The sequence below is a fragment of the Dryobates pubescens genome, chromosome 9 (assembly GCF_014839835.1).
Source record: "Dryobates pubescens isolate bDryPub1 chromosome 9, bDryPub1.pri, whole genome shotgun sequence".
Lineage (NCBI taxonomy): Eukaryota > Metazoa > Chordata > Aves > Piciformes > Picidae > Dryobates > Dryobates pubescens.
In genome coordinates, this window is record NC_071620.1 from 17,140,251 (window position 1) to 17,165,603 (window position 25,353).

Consider the following 25,353-nt stretch of genomic DNA (forward strand, 5'->3'; position numbering starts at 1 on the left):
TGCCAGGTTACATCTCATTCAGCCACCCACTGCTTCCCATGGATTCAGAAACCTCCTAAGCCAGGCCATACAAAACATAAGAGAACGTGCGTGCCGAAATAGCAGGAGAACATAATTCTACCAGTAAGCAGGTATGAGGTGTCTCAGTTTTCAGATTTTCCTGCCGGCTTGTATTTGTCATGTGCCACAAGAGGGTCACCAAAACCTGTGTAAAACATTCATTAGACAAGGAAATGCTTGCACGGCCGCTCTGAGCAGTCTGAACACACGTGCGGAACAGGCTGTCTCGGCAGATAAACACCCTCAGGAGCACAACCTAATTACGGCCCTTTAACGGTCCAACGACGGGTTTTTGCGCCAGACACGACGGCCCTGGAGTTTGAGGAAGAGAAAGCAGCTAGGAGAGACCCACGGAGCTCCAGGCAGGCATATCGCCCCAGCTTCCCCCTGGCCGGACCGCAGCCGCAAGTCAGGGAGCCCAATCCCCCAGGACTGCGATAACCAAACCGGCTGGGACTGAGGGCACCTGTACCTGCCGGGGGAAGCCGCCTAATGCTCGTAGGCCCTGCCACTCCTCATCACTCGCCGTGGCTCCGCTCGCTCCTCCGCCACCGCTCGCCTAGGGGAGCTCCGGGAGATGCTCGCACCCTCCTTCACCCCTTCCAGGGCGGCAACCCCTCTCCCTCAGCCACACCAAGCAGCAGTACCTTGTGGCCAAGCCACCGTTCTTCCTCTTCCTCCTCACGGGCCCCGAGCCATAGAGACACACTGGACGGCGGCAGACCAAAGGCCACACTCCCGACACCTCCCTCCTACCCGCCCCGCCCGCCCTCGTAGCAGGGCAACGTGCAGCAGCTCCCGTCCCCACCATCACCTTGAGGCCCGGCCGAATCGAGTGCGCAGGCGCGCCTCCCACCCCCCTCAATGGCCTTCTGGGGCCTGTAGTCCCTCCGCTTTAACGGGCCGAGCCGGGTGGCCGGGCGGCATCACGTTACACGCGTACGCAGTGCCGCAACCTCCCCGGATCTGGCGTCACTCTTCCCGCCGCCGCGCTCCGGGTGCGTCACTTGTCCAAACAAGATGGCGAGGTGCTAGGCAGAGCGAGTGGGTGAGTGAGCGAGCGAGGGGCGCCGCTCGCCCTCGCGGGCAGCCTGGCTGTGGGGATCCGCGGTGTGGCGGCGGGCCAGACTGCAGTCTTCTGCCCAGCGGGTAGACAGGGTGGCCGGGGCTGAAGTTTCTGGGTGGTGGAGCGCGCTTTGTTCCTAGGTAAAGTGGGTCGGTCCTCGGCGGGTTCCTGGGGCCTTCGGAAGTTGCCCTGAAGGGTCAGTGCCTGCCGGCGTTGGGACGCGCCCCCTCTCTCTGTGCTGCCCCCAGGTGGTGCAGCGAAGAGGCGTCAGGGCTCTGCCCCTTAACCGGGTGGCGGCACGGAGTCGGTTGCTTTGCGCGTCTGGCTTCGTAGTGCCATAGAATAGTTTGGGTTGGAGTGGTACTGCAAATTCAGAAAGCCTTCAGAGCCTGGTTCTGGGGTGCACATGGGAATAGTTTAGCAAAGGCGAGCCGCACCGTATCCTGAAGTCAAGCAGTTTATGTCGAGAGCAATTAAACATATGCAGCAGATCTCCCAAGACTTCATAAGCATACTCATATAACTAACGTACAATTAACATATTCATTACTACAATATGCATGCTCTATTCTATACTCTATGATGAGTCGTGGGCCACTGGTGGTCTCTAGTGACAAATTAGTCTTCTTCATAGTGTCCTGTAGTAAACCGTGGCCCTGCATATTGTCTTTGCATCCATTGGCCGACAGCTAAAGTATAAACTGTTTGTAACTTGCTCAAGACCACAATTCTTTTGCTTTGGACACTAGATATGGACCATCTATCCCCAAAACAATGCTGCCAACATCCTGTTATCTCTTGCTGAGCGTTGCTAAACTCTGTGATTTGGGCAGCTATGTTCCTAAAAAGATACATGCAGGAACAAACACCTAAAAGTTAAGCTTGGAACAAAGGTTCTGTTTAGTCTCAATGCCTCTGTTCAGGCCCCCTGCACTGAGAAGGGACATCCTCAACTAGATCAGGTTACTCATGGCCCTGTCCAGCCTTACTTGAAATGTTTCCAGGGATGGAGCTTCAAACATCTCTATGGGCAACTTTGGCCAGCATTTTTCCCCCCTCAGTGTAAAAAAACTTCCTTCTTCCTTGTAGTTGAAACCTCCCTCTTTTAGTTTAAAACCATAACCCCTTGTCCTGTAGCAAAAAACTCTGCCAAAACCCCCTCTGTCACTATGTTTCTTATAAGTCCTCTTTTTTACTACTGAAAGGCCACAATAAGGCTTCCTCAGAGCCTTTACTTCTTCAGGCTAAACAACCCCAGTTCTCTCAGCCTGTCCTCACTGCAGAGGGGTTCCAGCCCTCTGATCATTTTTGTGGTCACCTCTGGACCTGCTCCAACAGGTCCATGTCTTTCCTGTGCTGAAGGCTCCAGAGCAGGACCCAGCAGGAAGGAGTCTCAGCAGAGCAGAGTGACAAAATCCCCTCCTTCCATCTGCAGTCTATGCTGCTTTAGGTGCAGCCCATGATACAGCTGGCTTTCTAAGCTGCAAGTGTGTGTTGCTGGCTCATGTCCAGCTTTGGATCCACCAGTACCCCCAAGTCCTTCTTTGCAGAGCTGCTCTCAGTTGCTTCATCCCTCAACCTGTATTAATACCAGGGATTGCCCCAATCCAGGTGCAGGACCTTGTTTCACTGTGTTGAACTTCATGTGGTTCACACAGGCCCACTTCTCAAGCCTATCCAGATCCCTCTGGATGACCTCTTGTCCTTCCAGTGTGTTGACCACACCACTTAGCTTGGTGCCATCTGCAAACTTGCTGAGGGTGCGCATGATTCCATTGTCTCTCTCACTGATGAAGATACTAAACAACACTGGTCCCAGTATGGGCCCCTGAGGGAGAATGGGTGGTGAGCATAACCCTGTCCCATCCTCTTTTCCTCTTGAGTGTTTTCAGCTCCGGTATTTCTTCCAATGGAGCTGCCCCCCTAGGCACTTGGTTGCCATCACTGGTCATGAAATTCTGATTGTTTCTAAACTGAGGCCTTAAAAGCATCTGAGAAACTGGTGAAGATGTGTCTTGTTGGAAGCATGAGTTAGGTGCTGTACTGTAGTGGAAAAATTATTTCCTTAAGTCATCTGTTTTGAGGGTCTTTGAGAAAAGCCATTCTGGGATCTCTGCATAGTGGTCCACTTGATGAATATGGTTTGACACTCGTTAGGAGCCTTCCCCTTGAAAACAGTGGCCGATTAAAGCGTGAAGAGTAAAGATTGATGTTAATTTGATTTTATTATGTTGACAGTACTTTGAAATTCCATATTTTATTGTACTATATTAAATAACTAGTCAAATTGGAAGTCTTTAGTTGTCTAAAGCAAAGGCATGTTCTTTATTCATAATGCCGGTATTATGATTGAAATTCATGACTGTAACCCTGGGTAAGTGAAATTCAGCACTGAAAATAATTGGTGGTATTTTTTTCCCCCCACCTCTACAGATTTCTGTTCTGATCAGTGGATGAGGAGGGTAACCTGTGTCAAAAATGGCTGATATAACCAAGACAGAAGAACAGGAAGTAGAGAAGCCTTTGGATGAAGAAGCAGAGAAAATGCCTCATACTTCAGAGGCAGATGTAGGTGTTGGTGGGGAAGGCAATGATGGTTCAGCTTCAGGTGCAGTACCCTCCACCGAAAGCGAAAAAGAAGTTGACAGTGGTAGTCAGGATGGCAGTGCAAAAAGGAAGAATTTAGATCCTGAAGATGAACCTGATAAAAGAGTGAGTATCATTTATTTCAGGCTGTGCTCAAATCCTTGTTTCAAAGCTGCAGCTGAAGAAAAGATTAAAAATTATTTATGCTAAATATCTGTGAAGTGATATGAAACACCAAATGTCAAAGTCTGTGGGTAGCAAAACAACAGCTGCGGAAGTTGCGCTGGCCTTAAGGAGGAGAAAGAGGGCACGTAATTAAAACGTTAAGAAAACTGATCTCTGCACGTGCTCACTAATTTGTGAGGCTGTTGTTTCATTATCTGTGTGGTAGCAGTCTGGTGGCACAGGGTTCCCTGGCATTAGTCCAAGTCCCATGTTTTGTATTCATATCTTCTGGCAGGACTGTTGGACTCAATGATCTCCAGAGGTCTCTTCCAACCCCTAACATCCTGTGATCCTCTATGTTGTTACCCAGTGTGTTAGGAGAGTTGTTTGTTCACAGGAGGTTCTTCCCATAAGACTTTTTTTCTCCCCTTTAATTTCCTCAGTAACCTGTTGTGTAATTTAGAAAACTACAAACTGAATTCTCTGATAAAATTCCAGTGTAATTTGTTAGCAACATGATGTATTGAAAAGTTCAGAGATGCTGGTTTATTTGTTTTTGTTAAGACTGGAAGAGTAGCAGGAAATATTTGTCCTTTTCACCCAAGAGGGTAACAAAGGTCTTCTTTTATATGTTCCTGCCCTTTACTATATATGAGCTTGCTGAAACTGAGGCTGATCCAGTCTAATTTTGGCTTTAGGGGATGTTTAAGTGTAATTTGAAAATGTCTTTGACCTAGTGTTTTGTTTCTCTATTCAGAATTTTGCCACAGGATGTTAATTTGTGGCAAAGGAGTCTGGTCAAATAAAAGGGTGCCCTTTGTTGTGGTAGAAACATTATTAGGCCTTTCATCTTTTTATTAAGGCAGTCCTGGGATAAGATTTAGGTGGACAAGAAGTAAGTTGGTTTTGTGTAGCTGGAGGGTGTAGGGAGGTGACTGCATTGAACACAGCTGCCAGCATCTAGATGTAATTGCAGCAGCTGTGTTAATGGGTTGCATGAATATGTGCCTCACACTTGTCCAAGTCAGCTGCTCTAGCTTACGTCATCTCCAGCAGCCATTCAGGGAGCCATCTGTGCTTACACTAAAAAACGTTAGAAGCGGTCAAAATATTTGTGAATAGCAGTCAGCCGAGTGTGGTAATGAACAGATGATGGGGTCATCAAGATTCCAGACAAGTGTCTCTGTTCCCTCTGAAGGTTACCAAAATTATACGAAGCACCGAAGAATTCATGCAGTATATTCAAGTCAATCAAGCCTTCTTTTCCCTTGAGGAGCTGCTCTTTGGATAGCAAAATACCAGGATGTTGACTTTTGTAGTAAACTCTTGAAAATACTTCCAATTGGGAACTCATCCCTGATTGGGCTTTGTAGCATGTTTGTGGGTTTTAATTGAGAAGCCTTATTTCTAGTTTGTACTATTTTTTCAAACACAGCACTTCACAGAATTTGTGTTGCTTCTCTGTCTTCTGCTGCTTTGTATTTTATTTATAATCTTTTTTTTTAATGTATAACTGAAGATTATTTTTAAGGTGAGGAAATATTAGGAGCACAATCTCTTGAGTGTTGACTGCCTCTCTGTTGATACAGAGGATAGAAATCTCCGATATGATGATTAAATGAAAAAGTAATAGAAAGAAGTCACTGCTTGAGTCTGTTCCTCCCTTCTTTTCTACAGCTTCAGACAGGCCATGGGCAAGCTGTGGCTGCACATTATAATGAGCTTCAAGAGGTTGGATTGGAAAAACGCAGCCAGTCTCGCATATTCTACCTCCGAAACTTTAATAATTGGACAAAGAGTGTCCTCATTGGTAAGCTTCCTCACCTGACTTCTTAGTCTTTTATAGAATGTCGCTGTTTTCTGGATCAAAATGTAACTTTTTTCTGTTTGTTTGTTGTTTGGTTTTTTTTTTTACTGTTGGTTATGGCACTTCATTTCTTCAATACGTAAGATTTTAAAGTGCATTCAAATATCTGTAGTCTTACTTTGAATCTCTTGGATAGAGTGCCAAATGTATGCTACAGTTTTAAAGGTCATTTGACCTGAAAACTAGAAAAAGTTGGTACTGGATGGAGAGTCACAGATTGCATCAGGTTGGAAGGGACCCTCAAAAGTCATCTTGTCCAGCCTCCTTGCAGTCAGCAGGGACAGCTCCAACTACATCAGGCTGCCTAAGGCTACATCAAGTCTAATCTTGAATGTCTCCAGGGATGGGGCTTCAACTACATCCATGGACAACCTGTTCCAGTATTTCACCACTCTCATTGTGAAGAACTTCCTCCTTATGTCTAGCCTAAATCTACCCTGCTTCAGTTTCAAATCATTGCCCCTAGTCCTATCACTAAAAGCCCTTTTAAATGGTCCTTCCCCAGTCTTTCTGTATGTTCCCTTCAGATATTGAAGGGGACACTGTTCATGACATTTTAAAAGAAAAAAGTACAGCTTTAAATCTTAAAGAAGCTATCTGTTCTTGTTACATTGAGCTTTTCTTGTTATCTGAATTTGTCTCAAAGAATTTCTTATCCCTTTTCCCATAGCAGTGCATCCTCAGGTCTTGATTAAGCAGGAAACTTGAACACATAACTATTTTCTGTCTTACCCATAGTCAGCAGTTTAACAGAGAAAACACTAGAAGCTGCACTTCTTTAAGAATCAGCAGCTTTTGATGAAAGGCAAAAATCTGCTCTCCCACAAATTAGTTCCAAAGTGAGGAAACAAAGCCATCAGATATCTGCAAACAAAGAAAAGAATTACCGGCACAGATCGATGAAGAGGGATCTGTGCCAGGAGGTGTTGGCACCATTTATCTTAGTGTGCAGCTTTTTGTTGTGTTGTATCAGAGTGGTTAGAAGCAATGTTAAAGGGTTAGCTAATGCTGTTCCTGAAGGCTGTGTTTGAAGCTTTTCCATCGTGATGAATTTCAGGAGCGTGGCATCACAGCAGTTGCACCAAAACATATTTCATGACTCTTACTGCGAAGAAGAGTTGCTGGCATGCTGATAGATTTTGCATAATATGCCAACATCAGTCAGAGCAGTGATAATCTAGACAGGATGGGTATAGAAAAGAAAATTCGACTGGTCTGCATAGAGACAGCAAAGAAGAAGCTAATGCTACTGAGAAGCTTAGGAAGGCGAGTGGAAAACTTTATGCATTTTTGTAGTGTGTCCACAAGGAAATGTTGTGGCTGATGCATTTAATTGGCTTTTACTCTTCTGCAAAAGACTTTTCCCATACTTTCAAATAACATCTGCCTTCATTATCGTGGCCATAAAAGGGAACTCTGTTCCCATACTCAAGTACAGGGTGCTTGTTTGGCAATGGGCAGTTCTGCTTTTGCCTGCCAGGGAAGTGGTTCAGAGGTCCAGTCACATAACAAAGCATCTTAAGCACAGCAAATATTCATTTTCTTCTCTGTAGTTTTAAAGGTTTGTGGTTCCTTTCATCATTAGTGGTTTCTAGAAAAAGAGGTTTAAGTCTGTAGTGTTAAGAGGGCTTACAGGCAAAGTTCTGAGGTGTTTCAAAATCCCCAAATCCTTTTGGTCCTTCTTTGTACAGCACAAGTGAATTACTGAGACCTCTCTGTGTGTTCTCTCTGTCTTTCCAGGTGAATTCATAGACCGGGTACGACGGAAAAAGAATGATATAACTGTTTTGGATCTAGGATGTGGCAAAGGTGGAGACTTGCTGAAATGGAAGAAAGGCAGAATTAAAAAACTTGTTTGTACTGGTAAGAAGACACAAGAACTTTGCAGGAAAACTACCTCAGTGCTTTAGGGAAATCCAAGCATGTCACCAGTCTTGTATTTCCAAACAATGAAATAATACACATTCTATGCCTGGTTGGTTTATTAACTCGAAGACATCAACTTGATTGCTAGCACCAATGTAAGAGCCATTGATTTTCTGTGTAGTTAGCTTCCAGTTCAACTCATAGATAAAAACCTGTATCACTGAAGAAACACAGTTGCCACAGATTGCCTTAGGCAAAATATAGCACTGGGAAAGAAGACTGACATTTTATATCTCTACTCCCTCATGTAATCTCTTGTAGCATTTTCACATGTTCTGAAAACCCAGAGAGGAGTTACCTTTATAAAAACATATAAAACCCACAGTGTTGTCACAAAAAAAAAAATTGTCTTGGGTGTTGCAATCAACTAAAGACTTTCAGACTTAGAAAGGGGGAGAGCTGAAAGCTGTTTAAAGAAATCTTTTATTTAAATAGTTTGCTTAGATGTTGGGAAGGAGATAACCCTCTCTTTTTCCCAGAAAGCAACCCAAGGAGAATCACTGGAAGTAGTTTTACATCAAATTTAATTGGATACTAAAATTTCATAGCATTCCTTTAGTGGGAATTATTTTGGTTATTTTACCTTTCACAGTTCTTTCTTGGCTGTTTCAATTGACAGTCTTCAAATACAGTTAATTTAACTTACTTACAAAGTTCTGGAGTCTTTCAAAATCCACCTGGAGACAATACTGTGCAGCCTGCTTTGGGTGACCCTGCTTTAGCAGGGAGGTTGGACTAGGTGACCCCCAAAGGTTCCTTCCAGCTCCCACCGTTTTGCAATTCTCTAAGTTTGTTGCATGTTGTTCTAAAATGGGTGCAAACTGTTATCACTCAGTGAAACTTGTCTGAAAGAGTAACAGTCTTCAAAAGAAAATGAAAAAGAAGTTTCCCATGATGAAATATGTCAGGATATAATGGCATATATATATTATACATGTGTATGTATGTATGTGTATATATTATATGTATTAGAAGTAATTGCATTTCAACAACTTGGATATTTGTAAGAGGATGAAGAGCTTTCAGTACTGTTTGAGAAACCCTGGGAGCTGAACTGGTTTAGCTAATCAGCACTTGACACTTAATATACTTAGTATCAATCACCTAGTACCTGTCATGTGAAATTTTGGAGACTTACTTTGCACTTTTGAGGATGGGAGATTTCTAAAACCTTCAGTTTACAACTTTTGCCTTAAAGCAAAGGCTGAAAGTGACAGAATTATAATCACAGAATTGTCAGGGTTGGGAGGGACCTCAAGGATCATCCAGTTCCAACCCCCCTGCCAGGGGGCACACCTCACACTAGATCAGGTTGTCCAGAGCCACATCCAGCCTGGCCTTGAACAACTTCCAGGGATGGGGCTTCCACCACTTCTTTGGTCAACCTGTTCCAGTGTCTCACTACCCTTATGGTGAAGAACTTCATCCTGATGTCTAATCTAAATCTCCTCTCTAGCTTGGGAGAGGAGATTCCCCCTAGTCCTATCACTACCCAACACCCTAAAAAGTCCCTCACCAGCCTTCTTGCAGTCCTCCAAATGCTTATTCCAAACTGAATTCCTTTTCTGCAAATCAGAAATAAAAGCGTTTGTTCCCTTCAAAGTGTTAGCTGTTAAGATCAACGTTTATTCTTGCTGCAATGGACCTGCTGTGCTCCAGTAATCATGGAAGTTTTCTGGTCTGGGGGAGCAGTTTGCACATTCTTCTGTTTACATTTTTCTCTCCACATACAGATATTGCTGACATTTCTGTGCAGCAGTGCAAGCAGAGATACGAAGATATGAAAGCCCGATGCCGGTACAATGAACATATTTTTGATGCAGAGTTTATACAGGCAGACAGTACCAAGGTACAGTTTTTATGCTGTGTAATACACCAAGCTGGGGGCAGGAGTTGATCTGCTGGAGGGTAGAGAGGCTCTGCAGAGGGACCTTGACAGGCTGGGCAGATGGGCAGAGTCCAACGGCATGAGATTTAACACATCCAAGTGCCGGGTTCTGCACATTGGCCACAGCAACCCCATGCAGAGCTATAGGCTGGGGTCAGAGTGGCTGGAGAGCAGTCAGGCTGAGAGAGACCTGGGGGTGCTGGTTGACAGTAGACTGAACATGAGCCTGCAGTGTGCCCAGGCAGCCAGGAGGGCCAATGGCATCCTGGCCTGCATCAGGAACAGTGTGGCCAGCAGGAGCAGGGAGGTCATTCTGCCCCTGTACACTGCACTGGTTAGGCCGCACCTCGAGTACTGTGTCCAGTTCTGGGCCCCTCAGTTTAGGAAGGATGTTGACTTGCTGGAGCGTGTCCAGAAAAGGGCAACAAGATTGGTGAGGGGCTTGGAGCACAAGCCCTATGAGGAGAGATTGAGGGAGCTGGGGTTGCTTAGTCTGGAGAAGAGGAGACTCAGGGGTGACCTTATTGCTCTCTACAACTACCTGAAGGGGGGTTGTAGTGAGGCGGAGGTTGGTCTCTTCTCCCAGGCAACCAGTACCAGAACAAGAGGACACAGTCTCAGGCTGCGTCAGGGGAGGTTTAGGCTGGAGGTTAGGAGGAAGTTTTACACAGAGAGAGTGATTGCCCACTGGAACGGGCTGCCTGAGGAGGTGGTGGGGTCGCCGTCGCTGGGGGTGTTCAGGGCGAGGCTTGACAGGATGCTTGGTTTTATGGTTTAGTTGATTGGGTAGTGTTGGATGATAGGTTGGACATGATGATCTCAAAGGTCTTTTCCAACCTGGTTAATTCTATTCTATTCTATTCTATTCTATTCTATTCTATTCTAATAGTTTGGAGATATAGCATTCTTCTGTTAAGCAAGGGTAGGAAGTGTTGGGAGTTGCCAAAATACTTTGGGCATGTTTAAGATCAGGATGTATGTGCTATGGGGAGAATCAGCCAGGTGGGCTGCTGAAAAGTTGGCATAGGTTGTAGTTAAATGCATTTTGTTACTGTTGTACATTCTTGAAGCCTGAGTGTCTTTTTCAGATAATAAATCTGGTGCTTTCAGTTTCTTTCCCTTGACAAGGGGAAGGGAATGACAACTTGCCTCTGGAATTCTGGGAGCCAGCATCACATGCTGGAAACTACCTCAGTGAATGTGTTTTTTTTAGGGAATGAATCGGGGGCATTTTCTGATTTGACTTGCACATTTTGCTTATCTCAGGTGTGCTGTTTGTTTGGGCTTTTTTCCCTAGCAGCATTTTAATTACTGCAATACCTATTTTCAAAGCTTGTGTGACAGAGCAGAGTTCTTAGAATGTCTGGAGGTGATACTAAATATATTGCTGAGGCTTGGGAGACAGTTTGTCATCAGGACTGCTTTTGCTTCCTAGAGATAAAGGCTGAGAGTGTCCTGCTGATACAGGCTGAGGGACAAAGCCTACCTGGTTCCAGCAGGTCTGTGGAGAGGCTGAGCCTATTCTTCCCAGTCTTGCAGGAAGGGTTGTTCAATGGAATTCTTGATTGCCTCTCCTTCTGAGGATTACAGTCTGGTGCAAGTTCCAGGTCATCTCTTTCTACTCAATTATATTATGGGAAAAGAGGAGAGAGCATTTTGACAGGGAAGAAGGGGATCTTTTAATGTTGTTATTATAGCTCCATGGATGTGTATTTTGTGTTGCACATTCTTTTCTTCCTGTCCATGAACACCAAAGGTCATCTCCCTGACTTTGCACCTCTATCACCTATGTTGTACACTGATCAGAATCTCATTTTCACAGCTTGTCTAGTTCCTCCTACCTCTTAAAATGTGGAGAGGGAGTAAACAAACAAATAACACTGTTATGGGTATGTGAAGTGTCCATTTTTGTCTTGCCATATACAGATCCTTGACAGTATGAGATATGAACTGGTAGAGTCTGGGAGTGAGTGAGTGGATGGGAAGACTGGGAGCAAAGGGAGACTTGGGTGGAACTGTGAAATATGAAATATTTAGAGTGCATATCATGGGCCTTGGAGAGAACTTGCCTACTCCTGTATGGTGGCTACTAGTGTTGTTTAAAAGAACCCTGATGAAAAAAGAACTGGAGAGCTTCTGAGTACAGGATCAAACTGGCAAGCTTAACCTGACAAATTTCAAAGGCTCCAAGTTCTTCAGTTAGTGGTTAATTGATGTGGGGTGGGGAGTGGTATGATGGTACACATGAACCTGAGTGAGGATACAAATATGCAGCTTGGTGCAAATTGCCTTATTTTAACCAACCCATACTCTTCTCAATTGTGTGCTTAGTGTTCTCATTACAGAGACTTAGTAAAGTGAACGTTCATTTTATTGTAATAATTGTTACCAGCTAAACAGTGGCCAGTTCTAAACACTCACAGTAAAATAACTCTGGAAACTATTAAGTAACTAACCTTGGGTTTTGTCCTTTTGGGTGTAGTGCTGTTACTTGACAACAGGAAAATAATTTGAGGACATGGTAACTTTGGAAAGTGTGTTTGTATTCTTTTTGTTCCCAAGTGCTGTGTGTGGTGTTCTGAGTAGCAGGGTACTTTCTTACCCTTAACCTTTTTCATCTTGTTGAACATTTGAAGGAGTGGGAGCTGAAAGGAAAAACTTCAGAGAATTATGGGAGTAGTGTATTTGTTGGAAGATTTAAGTGAATCATGCTTGTTCCTGTGGCTTTTGTTACATTTTTGGTTTTGATCTATTTCAGGATCTCTTGTCTTCCAAATACAACGACCCAGATATGCGCTTCGACATTTGCAGCTGTCAGTTTGTTTACCATTACTCATTTGAGACTTACGAACAGGCTGACATGATGCTTAAAAATGCTTGTGGCAACCTCTCTCCTGGAGGTTATTTCATTGGCACAACTCCAAACAGCTTTGAACTTGTGTAAGTGCTTTTGTATTCTGTTAGCCTTTGAAAAGTCTCAGAATCACAGAATGTTAGGGGCTGGAAAGGACTTTGAAAGATCATCCAGTCCAACCCTCCTGCTAGAGCAGGATCATCTATACCAGATCACACAGGAATGCATGCAGGTGGGTTTTTGATGTCTCCAGAGAGGGAGACTCCACAATTCCCCTGGGCAGCCTGTTCCAGTGTTTCATCACCCTCACAGTGAAAAAACTTTCCCTCATGTTTCCATAGAACTTCCTATGCCTCAATTTCCACCCATTGCCCCTTGTCCTACCATTGGGCATCACCAAGAAGAGCCTGACTCCATCCTCTTGGCACTCACCCTTTACATGTTTGAGGTCACCCCTTAGTCTCCTTCTCTCCAAGCTAAAGAGCCCCAACTCCCTCAGTCTCTCCTCATAAGGGAGCTGTTCTACTCCATCATTTTTGTAGCTCTGCGCTGGACTCTTTAAAGCAGTTCCCTGGGGTCCTTCTTGAACTGAGGGGACCAGAACTGGATACAATATTCCAGATGCAGCCTCAACAGGGCAAGAGAACCTCTCCCAGCCTGTGAAGCATCATCAAGTGATAGAATAGAATAGAATAGAATTAACCAGGTTGGAAGAGACCTTTGAGATCGAGTCCAACTTATCATCCAATCAACTAAACCATGGCACCAAGCACCCCATCAAGTCTCTTCCTAAACACCTCCAGTGATGGTGACTCCACCACCTCCCTGGGCAGCCCACTCCGATGGCCAATAACTCTTTTCTATGAAGAACTTCTTCCTAACATCCAGCCTAAACCTCCCCTGGCGTAGCTTGAGACTGTGTCCTCTTGTTCTGGTGCTGGTTGCCTGGGAGACCAATCTGGTCCAACTTTTCTAGGTGATAGTGTAGTTTAAATGAGATGGCCCAGCACCCTGTCAATCTGAGTCTTAACACTGACCAATATAGGGGAGATTATTTGCCCCACTGAAGCCAAAGATTGTCATAACCTGTGCAATCATTGTTCCTTCTTTCCAAGGGTTGTATGACTGGAGCCTTTAGTATCGAAGGCATTGAGTGTTTTTATGTCACTCAACAGTCCCCTTTTTATTATTAATTAAACTCTGAACAAAAACTTAAAGAAACTGTCATTAAGACTTGACTTAAGGCTCATACTAATAGCAGCCAGATTTGTATTTGTTCTAAAAGCTACACCTACACAGATAATCTTGCAGATCCCCTTTCTAGTAGGTATACAGGCCATTTAGATTACTAATCTCCTTCACTCTATGGAGATTTATAGAAAGTCTTTTTGTTTCTGCAAACAAGAGCAAATTTTTGGTAACAATTACAGATTCTAGTCAGGAAAGTCTCACTCATGAACTCAAAGAGGTAAATCTATACTAACTAATTGTCTCTCGCACCCATGGCTCTTCAGGTGTGACACAGAGATCTTCACACACAAACCTTCTGTAGTGACTTAAATAATTGCAAAATAGCCACAGCCTGGGGAATGCCAGTTCTGGAGCCCCTATTACAAGGAAGATGTGGATGAGCTGGAGTGTGTCCAGAGAAGGGCCACAAGGACAATGAGAGGGCTGGAGCTCCTCTCCTATGGAGAGAGACTGAGAGAGTTGGGATTGTTCAGTCTGGAGAGGAGCAGGCTCCGAGGAGACCTTATTATAGCCTTCCAGTACCTGACGGGGACTACAAGAAAGCTGGTGAGGGACTTTTTAGGATGTTGGGTAGTGACAGGACTTGGGATAATGGAGCAAAACTAGAAGTGGGTAGATTCAGATTGGATGTTAGGAACAAGTTCCCAGGGAGATGGTGGAAGCCCCATGCCTGGAGGATTTTAAGTCCAGACTGGATGAGGCAGCCTGATCTAGTAGGAGGTGTCCCTGCCCATGGCAGTGGGGTTGGAACTAGATGATCCTTGAGGTCACTTCCAACCCTGACAATTCTATGATTCTGTGAATTAGCTCAGGGCTTTGCTGTGGTTGTTCCAAGAAGCCTGCCTTGTCCATGTAGGCTGTGTTTGAGCTGAAGATTAATGTTCTAGCTCCATTTTTTAGTCCTTGATGTGTTGCATAGGAATGATAAGCTGTTAAAACCTAATATACTGCTTCATTTCATTGCCTTATGAGATGAGGGAGGTGGGAAACTACAGAGTTCACTGAATGTTGTAGTACTGGGAGAAACATTCTAAGGCCTCTTACGCTTAGTTGTCTCTGACTGTCAAAAACTGGTCAACTAATGCTTGTTTATATTTCATGTTACAGAAAGAGACTTGAAGCTTCAGAAACAAACTCCTTTGGCAATGATGTGTATAGTGTAAAATTTGAAAAGAAGGGAGAGTATCCCTTGTTTGGCTGCAAGTATGATTTTCACCTGGAAGAAGTGGTTGATGTCCCTGAGTTCTTGGTTTACTTTCCATTACTGGAAGAGTACGTTAAGTTTTGATTCCATTATACAACGAAAGCTGTGGAACACAAGAATTATTTGTTTAGTTTGTGTGTCATTGCATAATACTTCCAGAAAAATATGTTTTGGCTTTCTTACTGTATTTTTCAGTTCTTCATTTATGTTGTTGCCTCAAATGCAGAGGTTTCTTGCATTCCCATCCACAATCTGTTCATTGCACCTAGCTGAAGATGCTCTGGTCTTACACAAGAATGTCTGTTTCTGATATGATGGATCTGTCACCAAACCTTCAGTGCTGTTAACTTCTAGTCTTAATTTTTGGGGGGCTCTCATTCTACCTTTCTTTAATCCTGAACAAGCCTTATTGTATATTGTGACCTCATCACGGTGCTTCTTTCTTGATTTCTCCAACTTTAATTGGGTCTTTGTAGGATTTTCCCTACAACTTATTTTTCCCTCCTCATCTGTGAGCATACATTTTGCTATTCCATCTGTCTGAATTTAGATTTGCTTTTCTCAGCCTGCCTCCTGAGGTGCAAACAAATGTTTCCATGTTGGTTTTTTCCCTGCTCTTTAATCTCAGTTGTTAAACAATGTTAAGATTTCCCTTCAGTCTATTTTCAAACACTTCATTTGTAGTTCTGTATGAAAAATACCAGCACCTGTGACTGACACCTGTAACTTCAGTGCTGTCTGACCAACGTATCTCTACATAATTAAGATGTAAGACACTATGGATACATCTAGAGAGACTTTTTCTACTAGACTTAGTGTCTGACATAATGGGGAGATTAATGTTGTCTGTCTGCAAGTTCAAATGAAACTTACTTCTGTACTGGAAGAAAATATTTTTTTTTCCCTGTTAAAATGTTTGTAAATTGCTGGGTTGATTGTTGTTGTCCTGATTTAAAAAGTACAATTTGTGGTGCTGGTGCAGTTTTTTCAATCTAAGTATCTTGACTTAAACCCTGGATTCTAGACAGTGCCATCCTAGCCAATGCCAGAAGGTGTCGCTGTGGCTTCAAGTGATTCCTGTGAAACTAAAACTACGCTAATTTTGTGGCTTCCCTGGTGAAGTTTATTATTTTGACAGAATGGTGAAGAAGCACGGTATGAAATGAGTCTGCTAGCACTGATTTTGTGGCCTCCCTAATGAAGTTTATTATTTTGGCAGGATGGCGAAGAAGCATGGTATGAAATTAGTCTACAAAATGACCTTTCGGGAATTCTACGAAGAAAAAGTCAAGAACTATGAGCATAAAATGTTGTTAAAGAGAATGCAGGCCTTGGAGGTAAATATGCCAGAAAATCTGTTTCTCATTGGGCTCTTCTCCACAGCTTGCACATGGAGGGGCTTTGCAGAGTTGCAGCTTCCTTCAGGGTATACACATCTGCTCCAGCATGTGCTCCTCCATGGGCTGCAGGTGGATATCAGCTTCACTGTGGTCCTCCATAGGCTGCAGAGGAACAGCCTTCTTCACCATGATCTTCACCACAGGCTGCTGGGGAGTCTTTTCTGGTGTCTGCAGCACCTCCTTGTCTTTCTTCTTTGTCTTTGGTGTCTGCAGGGTAGTTTAACATCTTTCACTCCTCTCTCACAGCTTTTGTGCTGTTTTTTGCTTTCCCAGGGGTGCCTCATACATGGCTGCAGGGCTCAGCCATGTCCTGTGGTGGTTCTTTTGGAGCTGGTGGAACCACCTATGTCTGGCATGGGACAACCCTGGCTTCTCCTCAAAAGCCACCTCTGCATCCTGCCACTACCATCACCTGGGTACCAGCACTCAGCAGAGTTGTTCAGTTTAATAGATAAAATTTCTATTTTGAGGAAAGGTTTCGTTATTATAACAACAACTAAAAGTAAGCAGAAGCACAAGATTCATGCCTAGTGTCAGGTCATGGTGACCCATTTCTTCCTCAGCAGAGAGAGGCTTAAAGCTGGGTCTTTGTGCAGGGAGTATTGATTCACAAGACAGAAACCGGTCTTGGTAGGAATAAAAGGACAGGCTGTGTTTGTAGAAGAAAATGAGGCTTAGCTGTTACTGAGCTTTAGTTTTGCCAAATGTTTGTAATACTTTTTTTTTAATCCCCAAGCTCTTTTCCTGGATGACTTCAGGAGCTTCAGAGAAGCTTTTCAGTACCCTCTCTGAGGCTTGGGTTTTCCTCACAGTTATCTCTGCTTTCCTCATCCTTCAAACAGTAGAAATTTTCCAGCATAGAACTATCAAGTATCTGGTAACTCATTAAACAGAGTCACATGGGCTGCAGGTGAACTTGACTGTCCTCCAGACAGTGACAGTGCTTTGTATGGGCTCATTGCAGTAGCATAGTGACACAGCCTTTGACAAACCATCTTTGTCCTTGGAAAAGTAAGAGTTGTCTTAATTTGTTGTCTGCTTACCGCAGAGGACCGCATTATGAAGTACAGACAATGATGCGGTAACTGGGGTCCTGAAGAATCACAGAACCAACCAGGTTGGAAGAGACCTGCAACATCAAGTCCAACCAATCACCCAACCCTATCTAATCAACTAGACCATGGCACTAAGTGCCTCATCCAGTCTTTTCTTAAACACCTCCAGGGACATTGACCCCACCCCTCCCTGGGCAGCCCATCCCAATGGACAATCACTCTTTCTGTGAAAAACTTCCTTCTAAGATCAAGCCTAAACTTCCTCCTGCATAGCTTGTTGCTGGTTGCCTGGGAGTAGAGACCAACCCCCACCTGGCTACAACCTCCCTTCAGGTAGTTGTAGACAGCAATAAGATCTCCCCTGAGCCTCCTCTTCTCCAGGCTAAACAACCCCAGCTCCCTCAGCTGCTCCCTGCTCACAGGGCTAGTGTTCCAGACCCCTTCTCTGGACACGTTTGAGGATCTCAACATCTTTCTTGAATTGAGGGGCCCAGAACTGGACACAGTACTCAAGGTGTGGCCTAACCAGTGCTGAAGTCTCTATTAGTTCTGAAGAATCAGTTGAAGTACAGACAATCATGCAGTAACTGGGGTCCTAAAGAAGTCTATATTAGTTCTGAATAATCACTTGTCTGCTTGTGTTATAACTCCTGTGCGTTACTGAAGCATTGCTTGAAGTCTTACACCTGCTCATTTCTTAGCACTTCTGCTCAAGAGAGGCTGGTTCCTTCAGTTGCTGTTGTAGATGAAGGCATATCTAAGTAATGCTCCTAATGAGCTGTACACAGAGGATAATTTTTACAGTTACTCTGTTTCCCCTCTTTTGGAGACAGTAAGGATAAAGTTTGTTTTCTAAATCCTGGGTGTTGAATTTTCTGGGAAGTTTGGGAATATCAGAACTGCTCTTGTAGGTGCTATGAAGAAGAGATGTAAATTTAAGATCCTCGAAATAATTCCTGGCACCCATTCTGGGCTATCTTGTGACAGTCTCTTGCCTGATGTGATGAATGTCTCTTACTACATATTATTTTATCATATTTTTTTTCTGTCTTCAGCCATATTCTGCATCTGGTGATTTCAGGCTTGTTTCTGATAAACCTGATGATTATGAGCATGCGAAAGAGTTCATCAAAGATAGCAAGGCAAAGTTACCATTGGTAAGTTCCTTCTTGCTTCACTAGAGCAAATGGTGTCATAGGTGATGTGGGTGTCCCTGCATCAAGAGGGAAAAGAAACCTGCTGTTTGTGTTTGAAATCTACTCATTTGAAAAAGAAAAATGCTTCTTTTAAGCAATGAACTTAACATGAGAACAGTCAGGTCAGACCAAAGACCTCTTTTGCCAGGTGCTGTGGCACCTGGCAAAGAAGAAATCAGCTGGAACAAGCCTTTTTTCACTATTGTTTGAAAAGATGAATCATTAGGTCAGGATTGGTCTGTGGGTGGCATATGGACTAAATGGTGCCCCCAGTGAGGACTTGCTGGAAAGGGATGGAGTGGGCAGAGCAGAAAACCAGCTTGTTATTACCTCATGCCTCTTAATTGTAGGGTAGATGGCAACAGCTTTTTATTTGTGCACTTGCCCTGCTTGCATCCAGAAGGCTGAGCTGGAAGCAGGTGCCTTAGGCTGCCAGGCAGGCTGTTCTCCTGAATGTGTGAAGTGGGTTGGGAGTTACTCTTGCACATAGGATTTTTGTGGCCTGCAGGGAGATGTTAGGTGGAGGTAGACAATATTCCCAGGGAAGGTGACTGCACCATGGCATAGGTCCTCTTAACTTCTGCCCATGTGTTATGTATCTGAGCCTGGAAGCAGCTTGAGCCTACAAGAAAGCTGGTGAGGGACTTTTTAGGGTGTCAGGTAGTGATAGGACTAGGGGCAATGGAACAAAACTAGAAGTGGATAGATTCAGATTGGTTGTTAAGAAGAAGTTTTCACCATGAGGGTGATGAGACACTGGAACAGGTTGCCCAGGAGGTGGTAGAAGCCCCATCCCTGGAAGTTTTTAAGGATGGGCTGGGTGTGGCTCTGAGCAACCTGATCTAGTGTGAGGTATCCCTGCCCATGGCAGGGGGTTGGAACTGGATGATCTTTGAGGTCCCTTCCAACGCTGACAATTCTGTGATTATGTGATTATGCTGATGTGTGCTGTTGGACCCAGTGTGTTCTGCATTGCACCCCCGAAACAGACTGGTGGCCTATTCTCCTACACCAATGTAATCTAGGTGTGTTTTGTCATTGGGGGTGTTCCAATTCCCTATGGCCCTAGTTGGGGGATTTATAAGTATGTATGGTCTGCAGTAGTGCTCTTCTAGTCCTTAAATAACCAGCCAGTGTGGCAGGCTAGAATTTGGTCCGTGGAAGATTGATTATCCTGAGTTAAATTGTTGTCTCATTTTTTTGTTGAAACTGTTTTTGTTGATTTGTTTTTTTCTTGTCCACTTCCAGGGGACCTTGAGTAAATCTGAATGGGAAGCAACAAGTAAGTATTGTTTTGAAAATTCAGTATTGACTTCTATGAAAATATATAAAACAGCCTGTGGGTTATGGAGGAAAATCCAAATTGCTAATCTAGTTCTTGTGGTGTAAGTTGCAGATGATTTTTTTTTATGCAGCACCAGCAAATGTTAATTATGTACAGAATGATGTAGCAATTTGTCAATTCCATTCCCATTTCAGTAATAGCATTAACTGGAGTTACTCTTGCATCATGGATGCAGTATCACAGTATCACCAAGGTTGGAAGAGACCTCAAAGAACATCAAGTCCAACCTGTCACCACAGACCTCATGACTACACCTTGGCACCAAATGCCACATCCAATCCCCTCTTGAACCCCTCCAGGGATGGTGACTCCACCACCTCCCTGGGCAGCACATTCCAATGGCGAATGACTCTCCATGAAGAACTTTCTCCTCACCTCAGGCCTAAACTTCTCATGGTGCAGCTTGAGACTGTGTCCTCTTGTTCTGGTGCTGATTGCCTGAGAGAAGAGACCATATTATGGATGCAAGCTGCAGCAGGGGAGGTTTTGGCTGGATATTAGGAAATATTTCTTCAGTAAAAGGGTTCTCAAACATTGGAATGGTGTGCCCAGGGCACTGGTGGAGTTGCCATCCCTGGAGATGTTTAAACGGCCTGTGGACCTGGTGCTTGGGGACATGGTTTAATGGTGACCTTGCAGTGCTGGATTAAAGGTTGGACTGGATGATCTTGAAGGTCTCTTACAACCGAAGGCATTCTGTAATTAACCAGATCAGCATTAAAACATTTTGTGTTCTTAGCTCTCTTGTGACAACGTGTCTAAAAGCATGCTGGATCCAACTGCTGGAATGACTGGGAACCCATAGGATTTTGTTAATTATTTCAGTAATTTGCTAACTGGTTGTTTGGGCAGAGCATCATCCTCTTTACATCTTGGAAACTTAAGTGGCAGAGGCAGCTGTAACTTTAAATACTCTCATTTTCTGTTCTAGGTATTTACTTGGTATTTGCGTTTGAGAAGCAGCAGTGAAACCTCACGTACTGGGTGCAGCAAGAAGAGATCATATCCATGTGCAAGTTGGAATGGTCAGAAATCCATTGTGGCAACTATTTTTTTATTTTTTAATTTTTAGAAGTGTGCAGGACACTACCAAAACCGAGAGCAAGCTCATGATTCTGAGTTGCATTGCCTGTCTGTGACAGATGGACTCGTGTGTGTGTGTGTGTGTATATAAGAAAGAGTCTGAACCAGTCTTTTTAAGCATTTGTAAGCAATCTGCATGCTCCCCAAACCCACCTTTGAACCTGACACAAGATTATGTTAGAAATGTTTTGTTAGTAGGAGTATGTTTCTGATTACAAGCCTGACCCTGCACCTCCTGAAACTGATGGGGAAATAGTTATTAATGTTGGTAGTGCAGAATGAGGGCCTCAATGTCGTCACTGCAGAGCTCAGTTAGTTCATTATGAGACATATGCAGATCATGTAGGGTATGTCTACATTGCATGCAGAGTAAGTAACACTCAGGTCAGTCTTGAGTGCCTCTGTGTTGTGCTCAAGCTTGCAGTGTAAATCTACCTTAGTGGTATCCATGGTATAGTTTATGTGGTGAAGTCCCACATGGTTCCTGTTTTTTTGTCCTTGCTGATATGTGGTGTCTCTTCATGGTGCTTTTAAGATTAAAGGAGTTTGTTCTGTACAAAACTGCTCTGAAAGAACTGAATTTGTAAAGTCTTCAATCTCAATGTCATTTTTCCAGATACAGATGATCCATAGCAGCTACTGACCTTAGGTTGCTGAACATTTTCTAGTATCAATACCATTTTCATAGTATTAAAGACTCTCTTGACTTTTTGGTAGTTTTAATGTCTCCTCAAACTTACTAGGCAGATCGTAGGATGTGTTTTTAATTGTTTCATAGAATTCCAGATGGGCTTGGCAGAAGGATGAGCTGTGGGTGGTGACCTCATTGCAATCCTTAAGACACTAGGAACATGGTCGTGTACTGGATTGTGAAGCAAAAGGGGATCCTGTGAAGCATCTAAAGATATTAGAAGTTAGTCTGGGAGGCAGGGCTGTGTATGTGTGTAGGCAGCCTGGTGCATGTGGATAGCAATCCCCAAGTGAGAGCCAAATATTCTGTTTCAGAATGTAATCTAATGATCTCAGTAGGCAGAACTGTGCCTGTCAACCATCTTAACTGCCCATCAGTCTCTCAGAGCTGGATGAGGGATTTCTGATTGTGCTCTCCACATACTTGGTAGCCACCCATTTCATGTTTTTGCTCTTCCCTCTTGGGCTGAGAGTACCTGTTAGCTGGTACAGTTTACACAGAGATGGAATGATGAAAAGCTGAAGGAACATGACTATCTTGAAACACAGTATTGATCCCTGGGTGGGATGCACTGCTAGTTAGGGGCCTCCAGCTGCACTTTGTGCCACTGCCCACTGGTTTGGGACCAGCTGCTCAGTCAGTTCACAATCCACCTCATTCAAAACTGTTAAAAACCTTCCTGAGGTCAAGGTAGTCTATTTCATCGCTATCTTCACTTTTTTCATCAGCAGTCCTGAAGGCCTTGAAGCTCTGCATTCCCTCAGTCATTTCTCTGAAGCTGTTGTGTCAGGAAATGTTGCAGGGCCATCCAGTTGAGGTGGCTGAGCTGCAATCTTGTTTGGGTCATGGAGACATGGTGGAATGACTCACATGGTTGGAGTGCTGCTCTGAAGGGATACAGGCTCTTGAGGGAAGACGGGCTCTTTAGGAAGAGAAGGTGAAGTGGTGGAGCTGACATTTGCATGAGAACACATCAGCAATGCATGGAGGTCTGCCTGGGGATGGACAATGTGCGGACTGAGAGCTTATGGCTAAGGACTAAAGAGATGAGAGGTACTGGTGACATTATAGTGAGTGTTGGCTGTAGATCACCTAACCAGAAAAGAATTGATGAGGCCCTCTACAGACATCTAGAAGTAGCTTCACATTCACCAGTCCTGGTCCTCAATATCTATTGGAGGGACAACACAGCAAGAAATAAGCAGTTCAGAAGGTTCTGAAGAGCATTGATGGCAACTTCCTTACTCAAGTGGCAGGAAATAATGAGAGGTGCTCTATCCATTTGCATAATGAACATTTCAGTCCTTTCACGAGAGATGTTTTCCTTTCAAGTCACAGTCTCTTTGATAAAGCACTCCCTCTTCTAATACCTGTTTTTCTTTAAAAAAGCAATTATATGTTGTATTCTAATTGCCAAAGTGTGTCTGCAAAGACTTTGAAACCAGTTAATTTAGGGAAACTTAAGCTGGGTAGCAATAAATTTCAATCCTCTGTAGAGTAATCAGGGGGCTGATGTTAAATCCATTTGTGCAATTCACTTATTACCAAAGTCATGATGCCTCTAGGGGGAGAAATGGCTTGTCTAAGATCACACAGGATTAATGGTAGGCTTGTAACCTCAGTCCCCAGTGTTCCTGGTATGTGGCAAATGAGATCCCCTGTCTGCATGGAGGTGAGGGAGCAGAGATCACAGAATCTCACAGAAAACATCAGGTTGGAAGAGACCTCAAAGATCATCCAGTCCAACCCTCAACCCAGCATTGTAGGGTCAACCCTAAACCATGTCCCTAAGCACCAGATCCACATGCTACTTAAACACCACTCCACCACTGCCCTGGGCAGACCATTCCGATGGTTGAGAACCCTCTCTGTGAAGAAATATTTCCTAATATCCAGCCTGAACCTCCCTTGGGGCAGCCTGTAACCATTTCCTATAGTCCTGTTGTTTGTCATCACAGAGAAGAGGCTGGCCTCCTTTTACCTCCAACCTCCCCTCAGGTTGGATGAGGTTTCCCCTACCTTATCAGTGTAAATCAGTGTACTCATTTTTCAGGTCACTGAAGTGCCAGAAGATGTGGAGACAAGTGTTTAAGTCATTTTTGAACAGGAAACCTCATGAGATTTAGAGGAAGAAGTCGGACATCTGAATATGCTGCTGATGTTACCAGTTCTGTGAACTGAAGTAAAGCCTGTGAATACAGTTCAGATTTTGTGGCTCCAGAGTGAAGCACTCTGGTGAAACGGCTTTCCCTTAACCTGGGAAAGCCTGGGAGCAGGCTCAGAGAGGTTGTGGAGTCTCCTTCTCTGGAGAGACTGCAAACCCACATGGACATTTTGATCCTGGGTAACCTGCTGTAGGTGACCCTGCTTTGGCAGGGGTGTTGGACTTAGATGATCTTCAGAGGTCCCTTCCAACCCCCACCAGTGTGGTTGATTGTGTGATTCAGAGTAATGATGCTCACATTTTATGGAGCCATTCTTTCTGACTCCTGCCTAGGTGCTTGCCTTGCCTTCTTAACTTTTATGGCTTTGTCATAGCCTTGGAGTAAGACTACTCAGCTGATGACTTACTACTTCCCAACCAGTAAAAGCTTCTTTCTCAATTTCCACTGATTTCTTCTGACATGACAGTGATGGAATTGTTTTTGCATTAGGCCACAACAATCCAGTCTTTCATTGTTGGTTTCAAACTCCGAAATACTACTTGAAATAATAAACACAAGCCCAGCCTTGGTTTATGTATAAGAAACAGCTTTTAAATACTTTTGGTTTTTTCAATAGCCCAAGGAAACTGTTCTGTGGTGTAGTAATTATGTGGTAGTAGAATTGTTCTGAATTCTTTGGTCCAAGTAGTCCTTTTCTTTCTTCAGTTTGCTTGCTTTTGACACCTGCCAGTGTACATGTGTTCAGCAGTCAGCTGGAACTGAAGCCTGCTGCTTTATAAAGGAGCTGTGAGCAAGCTGAACAAACAGCAATAATTACAGGGTTGGAAATTGTTGGCCTCCTCACATAATTCATGAAAGATTCAATTAATTGTTACTTCAGCTAGAAGAAAATCACTGCTTCCTCTTAACAACAACAGCCTTGGGGAAAATATTGGGCTGCCTGAAGATTGTGTAGGGCCCCCTGCACCTTTAGTATAATGGAATGGACTGTTGGACCTCTTAGAAATGGGGGGATCTGGGCTGACTACTGTGAGTCTGAGCCCATGGGAGGCTTTTGGGCAAAAGCATGGAACCCTGACTGTGATAACCAGGGGGCTGACTACCTATTAGATGAACTGTACAACAGCTGTTTTACATGAAGTTTGTGTAAAATTCAACACAGCCTGAAAGGAAAACTTCCAGATTGTGTTCAGACCTCACAATCTGAAAGGAAGCCTAAGGCTGCCCTAAAGACATCAATGACAGTGATTAAAGTTGTCCTTTTGCTTTGGGGATGTATCACTTGTTTGTGGTACATGGTCTGGGTGAACCTGCTTTAGCGGGGCGGGGGGTGGGATGTGCTGGACTAGGTGATCTTCAGAAGTTCCCTCCAACCCCCACCGTTCTGTCACTCTGTGATAGCACTTCCATGCTACAAGCTGTCCAGACAGCGACAGAATGGTTTATTCTCTGAAGAGCAATCTTGGCATCAAAAGACAATGGTTTTCCAAGTGACCCTGCCTGCATAGACCTGTAGCCCTCAACAAAACTGTGGGTTCATGCTTGAAGAGA

At 44.1% G+C, this 25,353-nt stretch overlaps 1 protein-coding gene across 1 annotated transcript; it reads left to right on the plus strand.

The window, feature by feature from the left end:
• The first annotated feature begins 1,051 nt into the window (after positions 1-1,051).
• Positions 1,052-21,553, plus strand: RNMT (RNA guanine-7 methyltransferase). Its single transcript, XM_054164271.1, has 11 exons — positions 1,052-1,108; positions 3,560-3,838; positions 5,555-5,687; positions 7,485-7,607; positions 9,404-9,519; positions 12,317-12,498; positions 14,771-14,935; positions 16,087-16,204; positions 18,378-18,479; positions 19,767-19,800; positions 20,795-21,553. The coding sequence occupies exons 2-11, from the start codon at positions 3,605-3,607 to the stop codon at positions 20,830-20,832; spliced, it is 1,245 nt and encodes a 414-aa protein (XP_054020246.1). The 5' UTR covers positions 1,052-1,108; positions 3,560-3,604; the 3' UTR covers positions 20,833-21,553.
• The last annotated feature ends 3,800 nt before the right edge of the window (positions 21,554-25,353 follow it).

Bases quoted from the DNA above. Each gene is read 5' to 3' on its own strand.
- RNMT (XM_054164271.1), top strand. From the start codon at position 3,605: ATGGCTGATATAACCAAGACAGAAGAACAGGAAGTAGAGAAGCCTTTG. The intron at 3,839-5,554 runs GTGAGTATCATT...TCTTTTCTACAG, and splicing joins AAGATGAACCTGATAAAAGA to CTTCAGACAGGCCATGGGCA. The intron at 19,801-20,794 runs GTAAGTATTGTT...TTTCTGTTCTAG, and splicing joins ATCTGAATGGGAAGCAACAA to GTATTTACTTGGTATTTGCG.